Here is a 17459-nt window from a genome sequence, read left to right on the forward strand (position 1 = left end):
AGGATATTAATCATCCAAAAACTTTTCATAAGTGAAGAGAAAGCCATTTAACTTAAATAATTGCTACACCAATATAATGTCATTATCAAACTAATATTAAAAACAAAAAAGAGAGAGACTTATAAAATGTCCTTATTGTTCCATGTGTAATAGTTGCCTTTCCTTAGTTGACTTGTCATGTGACCCAGGAACACATTTTTGCTGTCTTTTGGAAGAGATATTCTACCTCTGTTGGGTACCATAGTGAAATGTTTCCATGTTCCAGTCCAACATACAGTTTGACATTGCCCCAAATGCTACAGTGATGTAAAAATGAAAGGTTTTACATAATCATAAAACCTTTGCTGGGTTTTTGTTGTATCTTACCTTTTGTTTATTGTTCAGTTAGCATCTTTACTTTTAGCCATCTTTACACTGCCACGGTGGCACAGAAGCTGCATATAAACTGGCATTTAAGAGTGCAGCAGGTTAGTAGGTCAAACAGCAGATGGAGTAACAGGATATTTCGACAAGACTGAGCAAAACACTTTGTTCTTCGTTCTGAATGGGCAAACTGACTTACAGTTGCACACACCAACAAATATCAATATCACACCCAACACAGGATGAAACGCCCCACTCCCTAGCCCAGTTTAACGTTTCCTCCAACGGCGGAAGTGTTTAACCGAAGCGGAGAGCACGTTCTTATGTGATTGGCTCTTAAAGTAAAGGACGTCAGGAATGGGCCAATCAGCGCCTGTTGCGAAGGCAACTCCGTCACGTGCGAGTGGGATTTTATGAATTATGCAAATTTGAGCAGTTGTTCCCCTCTTCGGATGAGAGGTTCGATTCAGGATACTACAGACGGGGAGCTTTATTGTTTTAATAAGATAAACGTTTGATCTCCTGTCGCATAGTACTGAATATACTGGACAAGAATGACTCGTTCTGTTTAGCGAGTTGAGAGGATGGCGTCGCAGCTGTGAATTATGTTATATGGCAGGAAGTTATGAAAAGCCGGTAGTGTGTTAGTGCAGCAAACAGTTTCGCCGGTCGGTGCTGCTCTCTTTGTCTGACACAGAGAGCAGTCAACGCGTGCTCTTTTGTTTGGCATTTTGTCTTTGTTTAACTGCAAACGGACGATCTTTGTTCTCGTTTTAGCCTCTCGTGGTTGAAACATGCATAATATGAAGAAATATTTCACAGAGGGACTCATTCAGTTTACGATCCTGCTGAGTTTGATAGGAGTTCGCGTGGATGTCGATACCTATTTGAACGGCTACTTCTCGCCGTTGATTGAGACTGACGGAGGGCCGAGCTCGGCTTTCATACAGACCCCCTTTCACCACTACCGGGACACCGCGGCGGGCCATCAAGTGCATCCTAAATGTCCCGAACTGGACTATTATTTCACCAGCCGTAGGCTGCTGAATGAAGTGCGTGCGCTTGGGTCTCCGGCCCGCTTCCCCACGCGTGTCAGTGCATGGCTGGTGCACCTGGTGCCTGATGATGGTTCTGATGTCGGCGAGCCACACGACCTGTCTGTGGACTCTGGTAATGATGAGGTAAACACCGAAAATGTCCGGGACGAGGTGGAAAATGACCACAGGGCTGGAGAGGGCTTCGAGCTGTCATTATCTCAGGAGCACACTATTTCAAGGCCTTGCAGTGCAGCTGAAGAGCTTTCCAAAGAGGTAACGGTGTAGTACCGTATTGTATTCCTTATCTTACAGTAGTTAACAGTTTATTGTGTTGCTTTCTCGTCATGGGGTAAGTTAGGAGCCACACATGAGGTGTGTTTTTGCTGAGTTAGCTGGCTAGCTTCATAGCAGTATTTTGCACCAGTGGGACACAAAGTCGAAAGCGAAACAATAAAAGACCCCCAAACAAAACAGTTGTTGCTACTCGACAAATATTCAATTAAATGTACTATTTGGTGGTTAACTACCTTGTTTCAGTGGCATTTATGATGGCTATGGTTATATATGTTTAGTTGCATTGTTATTAAGTGGTTATAAGCCTTATTAATGCCAGTTTTGGAACTGTAGGTTTATGATGAATAATGATGTGTTAACTGTGTGCAGAGGTGACTCATCTGACCTCTTCGATCTGTCACCATGGATACCAGATGTAGGTGCTGGTCAAGTGTCATGCAAACTTTGACACTACTTGGCCCATTTGCACGTGTGTTATAAAACAAATTTAGACCTAAAATTAAAATAACTTCCTTTAATTTTCCTTCTATTTCAAGACCTGTATAATAGTCTGTTTGGAGGCTGTCTGGTGCAGGCTAAACTACTTTTGGGTTCTGCCCAAACCTGCTCTCTCTGAAATTTTCAGTGCTTACTTGATCATGCTTGATAGAGCGCAACCTAGTTTTTGAAATCCCTTAGGTCATCCCTGTACTATCCCAAAGCCACTTCTGACAGTTTGCGGTCTGTTTTTCAGATATTTCACAATTTCTGTCTATGTGATAGATACTTGTAAAATATGTCAAATCTTTTGAATCTGAAATCATTCCATCTGTATTTCAGGGTACAATACAGCAATAATGAGAGTAGCATAAACCTTATGGTCTTAAGGGATAGTTCATTCAAAAATAACAGTTCTCTCACCATTTACTCACCCACACGCCATCCAAGATGTGTATGACTTTGTCTTCTGCTGAACACAAACAAAGATTTTTAGAAGAATATTTCTGCTCTGTAGGACCTTGCACATGAAAATGAATGGTGACCAGAACTTTAAAGGTCCAAAAACCACAGAAAGGCCGTATGAAAATAATCCATATTACTCCAGTGTTTAAATCCATGTCTTCTGAAGCGATACGATATGTGTGGGTGAGAAACAGATCAATAGTTAGGTCCTTTTTTACTATAAATCTTCACTTTCACATTAACATTCTTCTTTTTGTTTTTGGATATTCACATTTTCCGTGCATACCGCCACCAACTGGTCAGGGAGGAAAATTTATAGTAAAAAAATATATAAACGATTGATATATTTCTCATCTACACCTATCATATCGCTTAAAAAGAAACTGATAAAACCACTGCATTCGTATGGATTACTTTTATATTGCCATTATGTCCTTTTTGGAGATTCAAAGTACCTGTCAGTGAAAAGCGAAAGATCTTTAATCCTTTGTTTTTGCATCCCTATTTCTTTGTTTCCAGGACACTTTACCTAACCAAGAAAAAGAGGAGGATGATGTGAAATATGAGAGAGGGCAAGAGGAAACCAGCCTTGCTTCGATGAACCAGCTGACTCAGATCTCATCGCTAGAGCAGGAGGTAAACAAACATTAACATCAAAACCTGTATAACAAGAATGGTTTTTATTTATCAGATACACCTTGAGAAATTAATTCAAAAGTTATATTCATTTGGTTATATTCAATGTGATTGAATTTGTACGCTTAGTAAGATTTCTGGTCATCTCAACAAACTGAACTGAAAAGGGATCTGAACTCAATTCAGCACCATAATAACTGTATTGTTGGTGTGAGACATTAAATATTTGTTTTAATAAGCTTTTTTCTCATCTTTTCTATTCAGAATTTGCTGGGTAGCAGTGCCCTGCCTCCACCTATTTCTGGGCTTGAGCTCACTTCACAGTGGCAAGACTTTCTCTCAGAATTTGATGTAAGTAACTGCTGGAGAAAATTATGGATTGCTTTGTTCCAATAATTTAATTGTAATTAAAGAACCAAACTCCAAGTTTTTTGTTTCTAACTAAATGACAGACCCCGTGTACTCATTGTATTAAGATGTGTCTCTGGTCATCCGATCACATGTGGTCAGGCAAAACACACCGCTGTTTACACCTGGTTGCTTAAATGCATCTCCTGTGACCACTTGTATTCAGATTTTGAGGGGATGGTCTCTGATTTCACGACGACATACATCAATCACTGTCAGTGTGCAACTGCATGATAAATATACCGAAACAAAATAATAAAAGACAAAGAAAGTGCGAATAAAACTGGTGGGCTTTTTCTCCCAGATGTAGCTGAAATTTAATCTAAGCACAAATGCAACATTTCGAGCAGAATTCTCCATTATCTTAGAGGAGTACTGTGTTTACTAGTGTTGTCAAAAGTACCGGTACTTCGGTACCAAGTCGGTACTAAAATTCAAAAAGATGTAATGATACTAGTGATTCTACAGTACTGGTAGTACCGAGCACCGACTTAATTTGGTACACGCACACTGTCTTACTGACACACGACTGCTTTCAAATGCTCACCCGCTTATTTGAACGTTTGCTCTGCTACTCCTTTTACACTGAAATGCACAACTAATCAAATTAAAATCGTGATATGTTTTAGTGTGATTATTAAACCGCGAAATGCTGTAATCTTAGTCGCTGTATGAGCTTTAAATGAATGTGTGAAGAAGACTGCACATACACTGGAAACTCTGCAGACTATGAGAATCATAAACGTTGTATAAGAGATGACAGAGCAGAGCACTAATCCACTCTGGTGTTATTTTTATATAATATATATAATTAAATTGCAGCACTTGCGCTTTAACGATCACACTGAGCCATGTAGCTAACTGTTTATCCAGAGAAGTTAAACTTCTCTCAAAAATACACATCAAAATAAAAGCATGATTCATAATAAAAGCTAAACGCCTGAAATTGAATAAACTGCAACAGAAATATATTCTAAATGTATAGTAAAATGTATTCCTCACTGTAGAAATAATAATAATAATAATGAATAATTTTTGTAATAATAAACATTAAGCAATATATTACAAGCAAGAGTGCTTTTATACTGAATAAAGTTTGTTAAAAAATGCAGCGGTATGTTGATAAGTAATTGTTCTATTTTTTTTACTTGTTAAAAGTTTTTAAAAGTTTAAGGAAAATTTTTTGATTAGACACCATTTTGATAATTAAATGAAAAATTTAAAACATGGAATTCTGGGGGGAAAAAAATTTAAAAAAGGAAAAAATAAAAACAGATTTCAGTAGGGCCCTGCTTAAAAACACTTGAAGGAAACATGCATATCTTTTAATTTATTATTTACATTGAAATTTAACTTTAAATAGGCTAAAGGAGTATGTTCAATAGGACATTATCATATTAGCATATTTTTTCTGTGGTATCGAAATTGGTATCGAGAATCGTGAAATTTCACTGGTATCTGTACCGACTACTCAAATTTTGGTACCGTGACAACACTAGTATTAACTAGCTTCAAATGTGTGTGCTTGTCATCTGTGTCCTTGCATTTTGGTATCAGACACACTGAAGACGTTCCGTGAATTTCTCGTGCTTCTTTATGTATCTGCTTTTTCAAATTTTCTGTTCGGACGGTTATTTCCTTTTAAAGCTGCTCATAACCGGCAAAGTATAAATTCTTGTTGTAGTGCAGTAGTTGATTGACAGGTGAAGGGTGGCACTTCACTGCTCTGTGGGGCGCTTTCATGACACAAATTAGCGTTTACACCTCAAATGCAAAATGGCCACATGCGTTTTTGACTACCTCTGTATGTGGTTTATGTGATTTGATCACAAAACGTTTTAGACACCGTTTGCACCTGTATTTAATGCTGACCACTTGTGATCAAATCACCTAAATGCATCTTAATACCAGGTGTAAATGGGGTCTTAGTTGTTGCTGATTCTTGTTTGTTGATCACATTTGCACATAGTACGATTTTAACATTTTCCCTGGAAATCTAATTTTGGTTTTGCTTTCCATGAACAGAATTTTGACTCCCAGCATATGTCAGATTTAGAAGTTGATCTGACTAATCCTATCAGCTATAATGTAAGCCTGCAAGATGCCATGGTGACCAGGGGAGATTCAACAAGTTGCAGGCCCACATCTAGCCGAGAACCCCTCTTTCATCTAGAATCTACAAATTCTTCCCACTCAGATCCATCTCAAAGTTCAGAAGGGACACTTCCTTTAACCCTCTTTTCTTTAACGGGGAACTGCTCCCGTAATGAAACGTCAGTTTCACAGGTTGGGGGTTATCTAGATGAGGCTGTTTTTGAGCAGATAAATATGTTGGATCTTGGTAATCTTGGTACAATTGATCCTCGGATGCTTGACTGCATGCAAGGTGATATGGACACTCCATGGCTAGAAGATTCAGACTCTGGTCTGTCTTTGGAGAGCAGTTCTAGAAGCCCTGCTTCCCCATCTACATCATCCGATTCATTTTGTGAGGATGAGGGTGGAGCCACAGGCTACAACAGTGAGGTAGAGTCCCTCTTTTCGAAAGGAGGAGCCTGTGCAGCTGCTTACCGCCATTGGTCACCAGTGAACCTTAATGACAACATCTGGCATGACCACACGTACTCAGTCCCACAGGCCCAGAATTCCACATCTTCTAGCTGGGTCCAACCTATCAATGCTATCAAACAGGAAATAATGAGTGAAGATGAAGCTGAACCAGAAGAGATGAGTCGTGATGAACGACGGGTCCAGGCATTGGGTCTTCCATTTTCCGCCTTTCAGATTGTCAACATGCCTGTAGATGACTTTCTGGAGCTGTTGGACAGGCAGAATCTGTCAGGATCAGAAGTTACGCTCTTGCGGGATGTCCGCAGAAGAGGCAAAAACAAGCTTGCTGCACAAAACTGCCGCAAGAGGAAGTTAGATGCGATCCTGGGCCTGCAAGATGAGGTTGAGGGCCTTACAGCGCAGCGAGAGGCTCTCCTGCGGCAGAGAGCCCACACTGCCAAGGCACTCTCTGCTGCTGCAGAACGCTTCGAAACATTCTCAAGGACTGTGCTGAGCCACCTCCGGGATGAATGTGGGCAGCCTCTAAGCCCTGAGCACTATGCACTTCAATGCAGCGCCAATGGACAGGTGGTGGTTCAGCCTCGCACAAACACAACATCAAGAACAATGACAGGGCGCAAGACAAAGAGAAAGAAGGACAAGAAACCTTAAGAGACCTTTTTGAGTGTGTTTGTGTGTGTGAGAGAGAGTGCATGCGTGTTTGTGTTTATATACAAATTTTTTTATGTTTTCTGAAAGGCTGAGTTTTTATCCTTGAAATAAGTTTGTAACGTGTTTCACAGCATGGGCAAGGAGGAGGCAGGAACCAGCTGAACAGCAATGTAAACTTGAATGACAGAAAGGAACTTAAACATAACATAAACTGCTTTCCAACATAAACAAAACAAAGACGCACACACACAACACGTGTGTCTCTCTCCCGAACTGTTGTCCCGGCTGCTCCTTATATCTCTCCCGCTGATTAGTCAACTCAGTGCCTGACATGCATCATCACGGCCCGGCCACGCCCTCCTCCTCTCCATCACCAGATTCAGGCTAGGGAGACCTCCTGCCTGACTTACTCTCTCCCTTCCTTCCTGGAGGGGAGGTTTTACCCTTTCGGCCGTCCTTCCCCCGCCTCCTGGGAAACAGAGAGAGACGAGGGTAGGGAGTGGGGAGAGAGAAAGAGCAAGCGGTAGAGACAGAATGCGAGAGAGAGAGAGAAAAAGTGGCTCGCCAGTCCCTGGACACACTGTCGCTTGGTCCTCCGCCTCCCAGCAGACGTCAGCGGCTTCTCTGCCCCTGGCTGTGGCTCCTCTACTCCAGGCAGCCCTCAGCGAGCTCCTCCACCCCCTGGGGGACGGCACCGGCTTCTCCGTCTCCTGGCGAACTGCTCCAGTACCACCGTACCATACCTCCTCGGCATTGCGACCCTCCAACAGTGGTGAGGGCTCTCCAACAGCGCATCCCTCCTCCTTCCCGGGTTTCGGCACCAATGTAACGTGTTTCACAGCATGGGCAAGAAGGAGGCGGGAACCGGCTGAACAGCAGCGTAAACTTTAATGATAGAAAGGAACTTAAGCATAACATAAACTGCTTTCCAACATAAACAAAACAAAGATGCACACACAACACGTGTGTCTCTCTCTCTCTCTCGAACTGGTGTCCCGGCCGTTCCTTTTCAGGCTCTTCTCTGTTCCTGCAAGCCATTCGTAACTCATAATGTGGACAGAAAGACTTTATTAAATTCTACACTTACAGCATGGAAGTGCGGGACTCAGTTGTGGGACAGAATGTAATGAAAACACTGGATATGTGTATAATAAGAGTGTGTATAAAAAGTATTTCTAAAGAGTACATTAGAAAAGTTAAAGCATATTTTCTTTTCCTGTTACTTTAAATGGCAAGTTACTAAAGAAGGTTTGCAGCTAGAAGCAGATGGTCACTGGATGACCATGTTTAAAAAAAAAAGTATCATTTGCATCTGTTTCTTACAGGTTAAGCAGTGACCTTAATTGAAACTATTTTCATAAATGAATCAGTTTACATTTTGCCTCATTTTCTTCCTGTTAAGCATTGTGTAATCATCAGTTCACACTTTTATGATTTTTGCAATTGACCAACCATCTGTACAAGTACAATGTGTAATATTGCTTTGCCCCAATCTTGTTCCAAGCAAACCACTACAGCCCCCAACACTCATGCAATAAATAAAAACTCACTAGTAAGATGGTCATTGTGGCATGCAGTGATCAGTCTGCTGAAACCGTTCCCATTAATTATATTACTGTCACTTGCCAAAGAACAATTATGATGTGTTCTGGTGGCCTTAGTAGCTTTTTTATCAAGGGGTTTTAAGGTTACATTTTTTTTTTTTTTTTTATGATCTTGGTGAGTTTTGGTCTACCTCATAGCATAGCAAAAAGATTCTGAAAAGTACAATATCAGCTTAATGAGTAATTAATTTGAGACTATTATAAAAATAATACTGGACACACAATTAAATATCTTGTTATTGGCAGAGTGGATTGATATGTGTTGTAAATAGGAGCTGCTGCTTTCGGTTTTGCTTTCTGTGTGTTTTTAAACAATTTTTATGTGTATGGGATTGGAATACCTACTTTTAATTTTAAACATGGGTGTTCAAAATCTGGCTCTTACGTCTTTTAAAATAAAGGAAGAAAATGAACTGCTTATCTCAATGGTTTCTATTTTGGTTTGTGGTTCATGACATTTGTTTAATTCCACGGCATGCCACATGTTTGATTAAATAGTGTCAAGCTAAATTCTGTAAAGCCTCTTATCTCCATGCCATTCCTGTTGATCTACATCTAATCATTTTAGCATTTACTTCCTTTTCAAAGTGATTTAAAAGAAGGTACATAGTTATTTTGTTTATAATTGCCAAAATTATGTTATGCCGATTATTAGGACAGGTGACATGAAATGCACCTAATTTTTAAAGTTAGGCCTGACAAATAAGATCAGACTGTCCTACACATATTTGGCGAACGGACAACAAAAAGGCAGTTGTTAGAGTCAGAAACACTCTTCAGCATTTCTCAAATGTATCTTCATTTAGAGAATGGCTAGAATGAAGCCTATGTATGGGAAAGGCTGACATTGTCATGTCTCGATTTTACCAGAAGCCATGTGACAACCTGAATTCTTTTTGCCGAAAATGTTGTTGTGATATGATTAAGTCAAGCAATTTGACTTTTGGTTAATTCAAACAGTCCTTTGAAACAAAGTATTAAAACAGCAAAGTCCTTCCTACAGTGAATGTGGAACTAAGGAAATTGCAAAAGCAAAAATACAGAATAAAACCCTGAACAGGCTATAAAAGCCCCCTTAAAAAGACTGCTTTTCATGATTTTCATTGCAGCAAATCTTGAACAACATGTTAAATTATATATAAAAATAACACAATTATTTGTAATTTGTACAAGACCTACAACAATATCAAACAAGGGTCCGACAGAAATAATGGGCAAATATTAAAGCCGCATTATGCAACATTTTATTAATTTTGTGCATTACATATTTCCAATAAAACATAAAAAAATGTAATTGAAGCCAAGGGCGTAGCAGGACACGTCCCCCCCACTCTTTAAAAAAGGTGATTGAGCAACCATCCAACCAGTCACAGATGAGTTTCATGAGCCGAAACAAACCTTACGTAATAGGCCGTCAGTCAGTCTAATCAATGCAGCTCCATTCATTTCTACAAAGTTGCTTTCAACAATGCTCATTTATCCATGTTTTTTATCGGCATTGATGTTGATCTAAATTAATAATCTAGTGATGAGGAACACACAAACGAGAGTTATTTATCGGCACATCGTTCTTGATTGGCAGCATTACGTGAAATGCACTGCAGAAAACAAAACAAAATGTAAGTGGAGTTTATATCAGTGCCTGAGTCTTCATTAAGTTATGCTTTTTATATTATGTTTGTGAGGTAATAGTTTGATCTGTTCTTTTTGCCAATTTAAGCAGATTATAGATCTGTTTTAAATATGTAAAGATATTTTTAAAATCAGCTCCTTTTTTAACTCTTATGTTGGTGTGCATTCAACAAACTTGTAGAAAAAACGTTCTGCTGTGTTCTTAGAACACACATTTTATTGAAGTCAGTATATATGTAGACACTTTTTTATACATGAAAACGTATGGATGTAATTGAAACATTTATGTTATCATAATAATATAAGACTATTATTGCTTTCTTTTGATAAAAGTCATGCTCAGCAGCTCACAAACTAGGGAAATTATAGATTTGCTTTGTTCTTATAATGCTTAAAACCTCAAAAGTCTCTTTGAAGGTCTGTAGACATACAAAGTTTTAAAGATGAAAATTTTATTTTGATCACTGATTCAGTGACTAACTCATTTCACACAAGACATCACCAGGTAGCATCACCAGAAATGGTCACTGAACGAATCATTAAATGTATCTGAACAAATTTTGGTGAATGTAGTCAAAACACTCAAGCCATAAATTTAAATCCCACAATACACAAGCACAGAGTAAAAAATTAATTGTGCACATGCACAATTGGCATTATTGTAATTGATTAAATAATTTATTCATGACCAGCTTGTGCTCAGTCTTTTATTGTCATGTGTGAAACAGAAGCAAGTGCTTCACAAGATGCCCTTTATTCTTGCAGCTAATTTTGCTTAATTTTGCACCTAATTTGCAATACTTGAATCTTTAAAATACTACAGATACTACAAGTACATAATACTTATGCTGTATATTAATATAATACATATATCATACTTGTATATGAATAAATACTGTAATGTAGAAATACTGCACTGTAAGTGTTGGGTCTATGCGAGGCACCTAAAAAGGGCAAGCACATAAAGGTACCTCTAAAAATGAATTAATTGCTATTTTCCAACACATTAGAACCCACATGATAAATTTCCATTGCTGAGTTCGGAATGGCATACTACCCACACTACTCTTACTACTTTTGCCATATGTGCCATTCCGAACTCAGCCCATGTTTATTTATTTATTTTAATATTGCTATAGCTTGTAGAAATCATGAAAATAACATTGAAAAGATAGGAGCGTTTGCCTAGAGGTCAGCTGCCTTCTCCAAAAATCTTCCCTTTTTACTTTTAGATAAAGATTGTGAGTTGATGGCAGGCTTTATATACAGATTGGCATGTCCTCAGTGTTTGCAGGGACCCCCTTTTCGATATTTTTCACAAAAAATTGACTGACTCACTTATTGTTTGCATTTTAAATATTTGTATCCCCCAGGATGCAAAAACCTTTTTAGGGCTAAGTGATGCTACTGAAGTATGGCATAGGAGAGAGGTTTCCACTATAGTGCATTATGATTATGTGTGCCCATAGACGTTCAACAACTGGAAATCTGGAATTTTGCTGCGTTGGAAATACATGTTTTGACATGACACTCATTATTTTGTCCACAATTATCTATTAAATTATAAAAAAAATCATAAAAAAAAAAATCATAAAAAAAAAAAAAAACATTATACTGTAAGTGCAGTTCACTCAAAACAGCTTAAATACACCATTTCTATGATGAACATGTTTTTAATTTCTGAAATCTTTTTTTATTTTTGGGGGGCTTAAAGTCAAATGTCATGTGGTGTAACTGACCAGAGACAGTAAAAATCTAAAGAAGAAATTCTTGAAAAAATAAATGCTGGCGTGAGTGATGCAGAATAATTTTAGTATTGTTTCTTAAAAATAAAACAGTGAAACAATTTTGTTTTAAAATATGATTCATATTTGAAAACCTTTGCCAACCAAATCAAACTAATGTGGTGTAACCGACATGCAGGTAGCCATTTTGTTGTCATGTGACATACAAATGAACAATTAAAACAGAGAAAACCCCTTTAGACGCAAAAGACTGTGTGTAAAGTGAAAAACAATATCATTATTTTGTCATATCATTATATATCAATATTTTGACATATTATGAAAGTTACATTTTGTTCAGGTAATATGAAGTAACTCTGAGAAAGCTTCTTGATGTTCTATATACAAAAATTCATAGGCTATTTAAAAAAAATAAAAAATAAAAAATCTTTGAAAACCATTTTAAATTCATTTTTAAGTTCTGTATATTCTCGTTCTGTATATTCTCCTGTTTAAAACCTTTTACTTAAAGGTGCTATCTAATGGTACAGGCCACAGGACCAGTTCTTAAAGCTGCTATATGTAAGATTGACAACAAGCGTTTGAAATGGGTACTGCAGTCCAAATTCAAAATATTGGAGAGTTGTCTGCCCCGCCGCAGACTCGAAGCTCATGCGGGTTGCCAGAATGTTGACACGCAAATTAGCCAACTCAGCATCCGTTTTAAAGGATTTCTGTGCTTTAAGCTGTCTCCATCTTTCAAAGGCATCTCCAATATTTATTCTTGTTTTACTATGCCTCTGATCATGGCGGTTTTTAGATGGATGTCGAGGCTTTTTAGGTCGGGTGGAATCTGTTATCTCTGATCCAGTTTCGTTTGCTGGCTTCCATGGCTGCAGCACGCAGCGTTTTTGTTCAAATCTGGCAACCCAGCGGTGTCGAAATACTATTGGTGAGTGTGCAGTGGGCGGGATCACACAGGCCAAAACATAAACACAAATTCCGGCCCGGAATGGAAACTTCAAAGTAGAATATACTGGCTGTAGCACTGTTATCAGAGAAGTATTTCAACTTTGCATGTTTCCTAATTCTCTAATGTCATATTATGGACATTTTATGATTTAGTACAGAAAAAATAAGACCTTTAATGGTTACACCACCATTACATGACATTTTTATTAATTAAATCAGTTTTATATTGTTTTCATTTTTATTTTATTTCCTGTTTCTTTTCATTTTTTTTGTTTTGTTTTTTTTTTTGTTTTTTTTTTTTTTTTGTAGAAAATACTATAAATGTTTTTCAAAATATTGTGAAACCAACATGGACAAGATTCTATTTTTTATCACTTCATATTCGTTCAAACTACACTTATTTGAGTTTTTAAATAAGCAAATAAAATAATATATATTAGGATATATATATATATATATATATATATATATATATATATATATATATATATATATATATATATATATATATATATATATAAAGAGATAATACATTAAATATAGTGGTTAACAATGATCAAATAATATTGGTACATAATAATGACAGTGATGACAGTGACAGTGAATAATAACAGGGCATAACCATAAAAAAGAGATTTTTTTTTTTTTTTTTTAGTTTAGTGTTTGCGTGTGTGTGTTGTTCTCATTTTGCGGATGTAAAACTGGGCTAAAATAATGAATAGATTTAGAATATCCAGTTATTTTCAAGTATGTATGGACTTTCAAAATATAACTAGATGTATTAAACTTCTAAATATAGTGATGTCTGAGTTTTGCATAATAAATAACACCTGCGGACGAAGGTGTTTTTGAAAAAGTATTGCTCCGCCCCGTGAAGGTCTCATTGGACATACATGCACGCGCAGAGGAGTGGCTCTTACGTCCTCACGTTCGATTCGCGTTGTACCTCGTCGAGTCAGTCGTCTTCAGTTCCATTGATTTACAAAGAGCGTAGAGAGAAAAGTTTAAAATAAGTTTGCACCCTGTTCGACTGAATTATATTTTCGCTGCAGTTATTTGCAGGTCGGCGAGCGAGAAGACTTATAATTCAGGTTTTAGTCCTTTTTCATTGTGGAGGTGAGTTTTCGCGCGCATGTATCTCGTGCTGCATCGTCCTCCATTGTATTTTGATGTTAGAATGCTGCAGTGCAAAAAGCTTTTTTCTTGATTTGTTTTTCAACTTTTTGAAGTTGTTTTATATTACGCAGACTTAAGATTGAGCTATGTATGATGTTGTTTAAGAACGTTATATCATTTTATGGAATTGCGTGTTAGCCAACTAGCTAGCAGGCTAACTCTGGGCATTTAAACACAAACCACATTTGTTTTCAATAGCTCAAACAAAGGTTTTTTTTTAAACAGCGAGGCATTAACCCGAACGGTAGGACTAAACTAAATGTTTTAAAAAGCTTGATACCCAAAAAGTTGTTTGAACTACTCGGGGGCCCCGGCCTGTTCATTTATGTAGGCCTTGCTAGCTCGATAGCATGTTAGCACACACTGTAAACAAACTGCAGATTGATATAATTCGATGTTAGTCCTGCTACAAGCATCCAGGGGTCATTTTAGGGATTCAGATAATTTACAGCTATTAAAATGGTTTTACTTTTCAATTAAATGCAGAAAAAAATCTAATTTAGGCTAGCAGGTTTAGCCTTGCTACGCAATGCGTCGATATAGCTACTTTTTTCTTTTAAATAACTCGATTTGAATGGGAGTATGCTCAAATCATATTCATCATTCTGTGAGTTATAAGGAGAAACGGCTATTAACGTGTGTTAAGTGTACCATCCAGGTTCCAGATTTGATCCTGCAGCCTTTTGTATATTGTAGGTCAACATGGGTAAGAAACAGGCAACCAAATCAAAGAAGGACGTTCAGGAGGTCGAGGAGTTTGTGGTGGAGAAAGTGATGGACCAGCGAGTGGTCAATGGGAAAGTAGAGTTTTTCCTAAAGTGGAAAGGCTTCACAGAGTGAGTACTGATGACCTAATTCTTTCTTTTATTTTCCTACAGCTGTAATAAACGAGAGGAAATCCTCTTCAACTATATTATGAGTTTGACTGTTGCTAGTTGAGGTCTGGCATACACAACAATTATATCATATTTTCTTCAGTGCTGATAACACATGGGAGCCTGAGGAGAATTTGGGCTGCCCTGAACTGATTGCTGCCTTTCTGGAATCTCAGAAAGGAGTGGTGGAGAAAACCGACTCTAATAAAAGAAAACCATCCACAGATGAACCAGAAACCGAGGAGAGCAAAGCCAAGCGAAAGAAAGAAATGGTAAGGCTGTGTGTGTGAGTGTTCATCCGTTGATTAGGCTTTCATTTGAAGGCACTTGCTTATATCTAGCTGATGTGATGTATTTTAACATTGATTTTAGCCATCCTGTATTTTGATTAAAAAATTTCATCTACATGTCTGCAGTCTGACAAGCCCAGAGGGTTTGCAAGAAACCTTGAACCAGAGCGTATCATTGGGGCAACTGATAGCAGTGGTGAACTCATGTTTCTCATGAAGTGGTAAGAAAGCTATGTCATTTCCTGTGGGGGAAAAAAGAACTATCCCCACAGTACAGCCTTTAGCATCTTACTTTGAATGATTTAAAAAGCCTGAAGGGGGCAGTATGTACACACACATCTCAGTCACTTTAGTGAGTTGATAAAACTGCTCCACATGCAAAACCTCCTTCAAAGACACTAGATTTAATCACTTTAATGGACTACATTGAATCTTGTCTACTCTGGTTACTGGGTGTGTTTTTTTTTTTTTTTTAAAAGAGATGTCTTTTGTTCTGTAGGAAGGACTCGGATGAGGCAGATCTGGTGCCTGCACGCGAGGCCAACACTCGCTGCCCACAGATTGTCATCGCCTTCTATGAGGAAAGACTGACTTGGCATTCTTGTCCTGAGGATGAGCAGCAGTAGCACCCCACTTCTTGAACCGTGCTTCAGTGTCTTCCACCTGTACAGCGTACACTCCTCTCTTGTTAGCTAAAGTGTGGGTGACCTGACGGTGGGGGATATTTTTTTAGTGTTGCGATTGGGCTGGAAGCTATGTGCATGACTGTAGACTGATGAAAGGATGTGTAATGGGATGATGGATATCTTTCTTTTTAAGTAAAAATGTAGGATGCTTAAATGTTTTTTTGGATTAAATGTTACCACAGTTCTGTTCGTCATTAACAGACTGGGTTGTTGTTTTTTTTTCTCCACCCTGTTGTAGTCATCCAGAGAGATCCAAAACTTCCTTTCCACTCATGTGTTCATAGTTTTTTTTTGGTGGTCAATACCCTCAATCTTAGTATTTTTTTTTAATTGACATTGTTTACATGAATATTGGAATAGTGTCTGTTGCTGTAAATGTTTGTGTAAATATGTCTCTTCTTTTTAGTTCAATAAACATTTATATGCGTGCTTTTAATCTGTTTGCATGCTGTGTCCTAAACAGAAAATCCAAAGCAACCAGTATTTCCAGTATAAAACTATTTTGTCAGACCGTATTATGGTTTCATATTTTATGCTTGATGAGACATGCTGATTTTGACTGCACCAAAAACTGGTTTAATAGTGTGATTTTTTTTTTTTTTTTTTTTTTATAAATTTTAGTTGTTATTAAACAAGCATTTGAGCTATGTTACTGGGCTAAAACGCAATTCAGTTTTTGTAAAAGTACAACAGGTTTTAACATGTCTCTCTGATCTCAGTGTCAATCAGATGGGAAATAATGATGGACAATGAAGTCATAGGAAACCGTTCACAAAGCCATCCTGCTTTTTACTTTATTGACCTTATGTCATAGGTATAAATAGCCTCCTGAAGACCACAAAATGACCAGATTCTGCAACCCAGTCATGTGTCTTCTGGAGCTGAATCATTTATATTAGTAATTCTGACCTACAAATACCCATGGGTACTGTTTTGTGTGCCATTGTGGTTTTAAATGCAGTTCCTTACTAATAGATTAAAAAGAGGAACACTGTATTTTCCCATTCTTTCACAATTAATTTGCCTCCAAAGTGATTGTTTTCTGGTAGTCTCTCTTCTGCGTTGGATTTTCTACTTTCTCAGTTTGGTGTCTTTATGGAAATGGAGAGTTGTTTCATTTGTGCATTTTGTTTCCTTTTGCTGTGTGCCACTTTCAGTAGGATAGGGTCCAACAGAACTGCATTGTTTTACAACTGGTGTCATGTTGCGAGTGACATTTGCAGTGAAATGTTTAATTTATTTTACCATTTAAGTAGGCCATGCCATACTCGGTTTAAAGTGCAAAATGATTGGTTCTCATCCAAAGACATTTGGAAATATAGGAACTAGAAAAGAATCACCTACATTTTCTAATTATGTCCACAAATGACTTATAAAGCTTTAATTGCAAAATGTAAGTCAAATAATAGTCATAATTTCCCATAGTTAGAATTATTCATCAGCCTTCTTTTGTGTTTGTGTGTTGGAGCAAAGCAAAACAGAATCTGTGTGTCTCATCCTTTTCATCCTCAATTACACAACTCTGAAATTATCTAACAGACAAACGGAGGGGAGATCAATGTGACTAAAAATGTCATTACAATCCCTGACCTCTCTGC

The 17459-nt window shown here is 37.7% G+C and overlaps 2 protein-coding genes across 2 annotated transcripts; both read left to right on the plus strand.

The window, feature by feature from the left end:
* Positions 1-801: 801 nt before the first annotated feature.
* Positions 802-8919, plus strand: LOC127421287 (endoplasmic reticulum membrane sensor NFE2L1-like). The gene is made up of 4 exons (XM_051664192.1): positions 802-1673; positions 3156-3272; positions 3537-3623; positions 5706-8919. Exons 1-4 carry the CDS (start codon positions 1158-1160, stop codon positions 6900-6902), a joined length of 1917 nt encoding a protein of 638 aa, XP_051520152.1. The 5' UTR covers positions 802-1157; the 3' UTR covers positions 6903-8919.
* Positions 8920-13743: 4824 nt separating this feature from the next.
* Positions 13744-16297, plus strand: LOC127421288 (chromobox protein homolog 3-like). Its single transcript, XM_051664193.1, has 5 exons — positions 13744-13950; positions 14707-14846; positions 14989-15157; positions 15302-15396; positions 15675-16297. The coding sequence occupies exons 2-5, from the start codon at positions 14713-14715 to the stop codon at positions 15799-15801; spliced, it is 525 nt and encodes a 174-aa protein (XP_051520153.1). The 5' UTR covers positions 13744-13950; positions 14707-14712; the 3' UTR covers positions 15802-16297.
* Positions 16298-17459: the final 1162 nt, after the last annotated feature.

The sequence above is a fragment of the Myxocyprinus asiaticus genome, chromosome 30 (genome assembly GCF_019703515.2).
Source record: "Myxocyprinus asiaticus isolate MX2 ecotype Aquarium Trade chromosome 30, UBuf_Myxa_2, whole genome shotgun sequence".
Classification (NCBI taxonomy): domain Eukaryota; kingdom Metazoa; phylum Chordata; class Actinopteri; order Cypriniformes; family Catostomidae; genus Myxocyprinus; species Myxocyprinus asiaticus.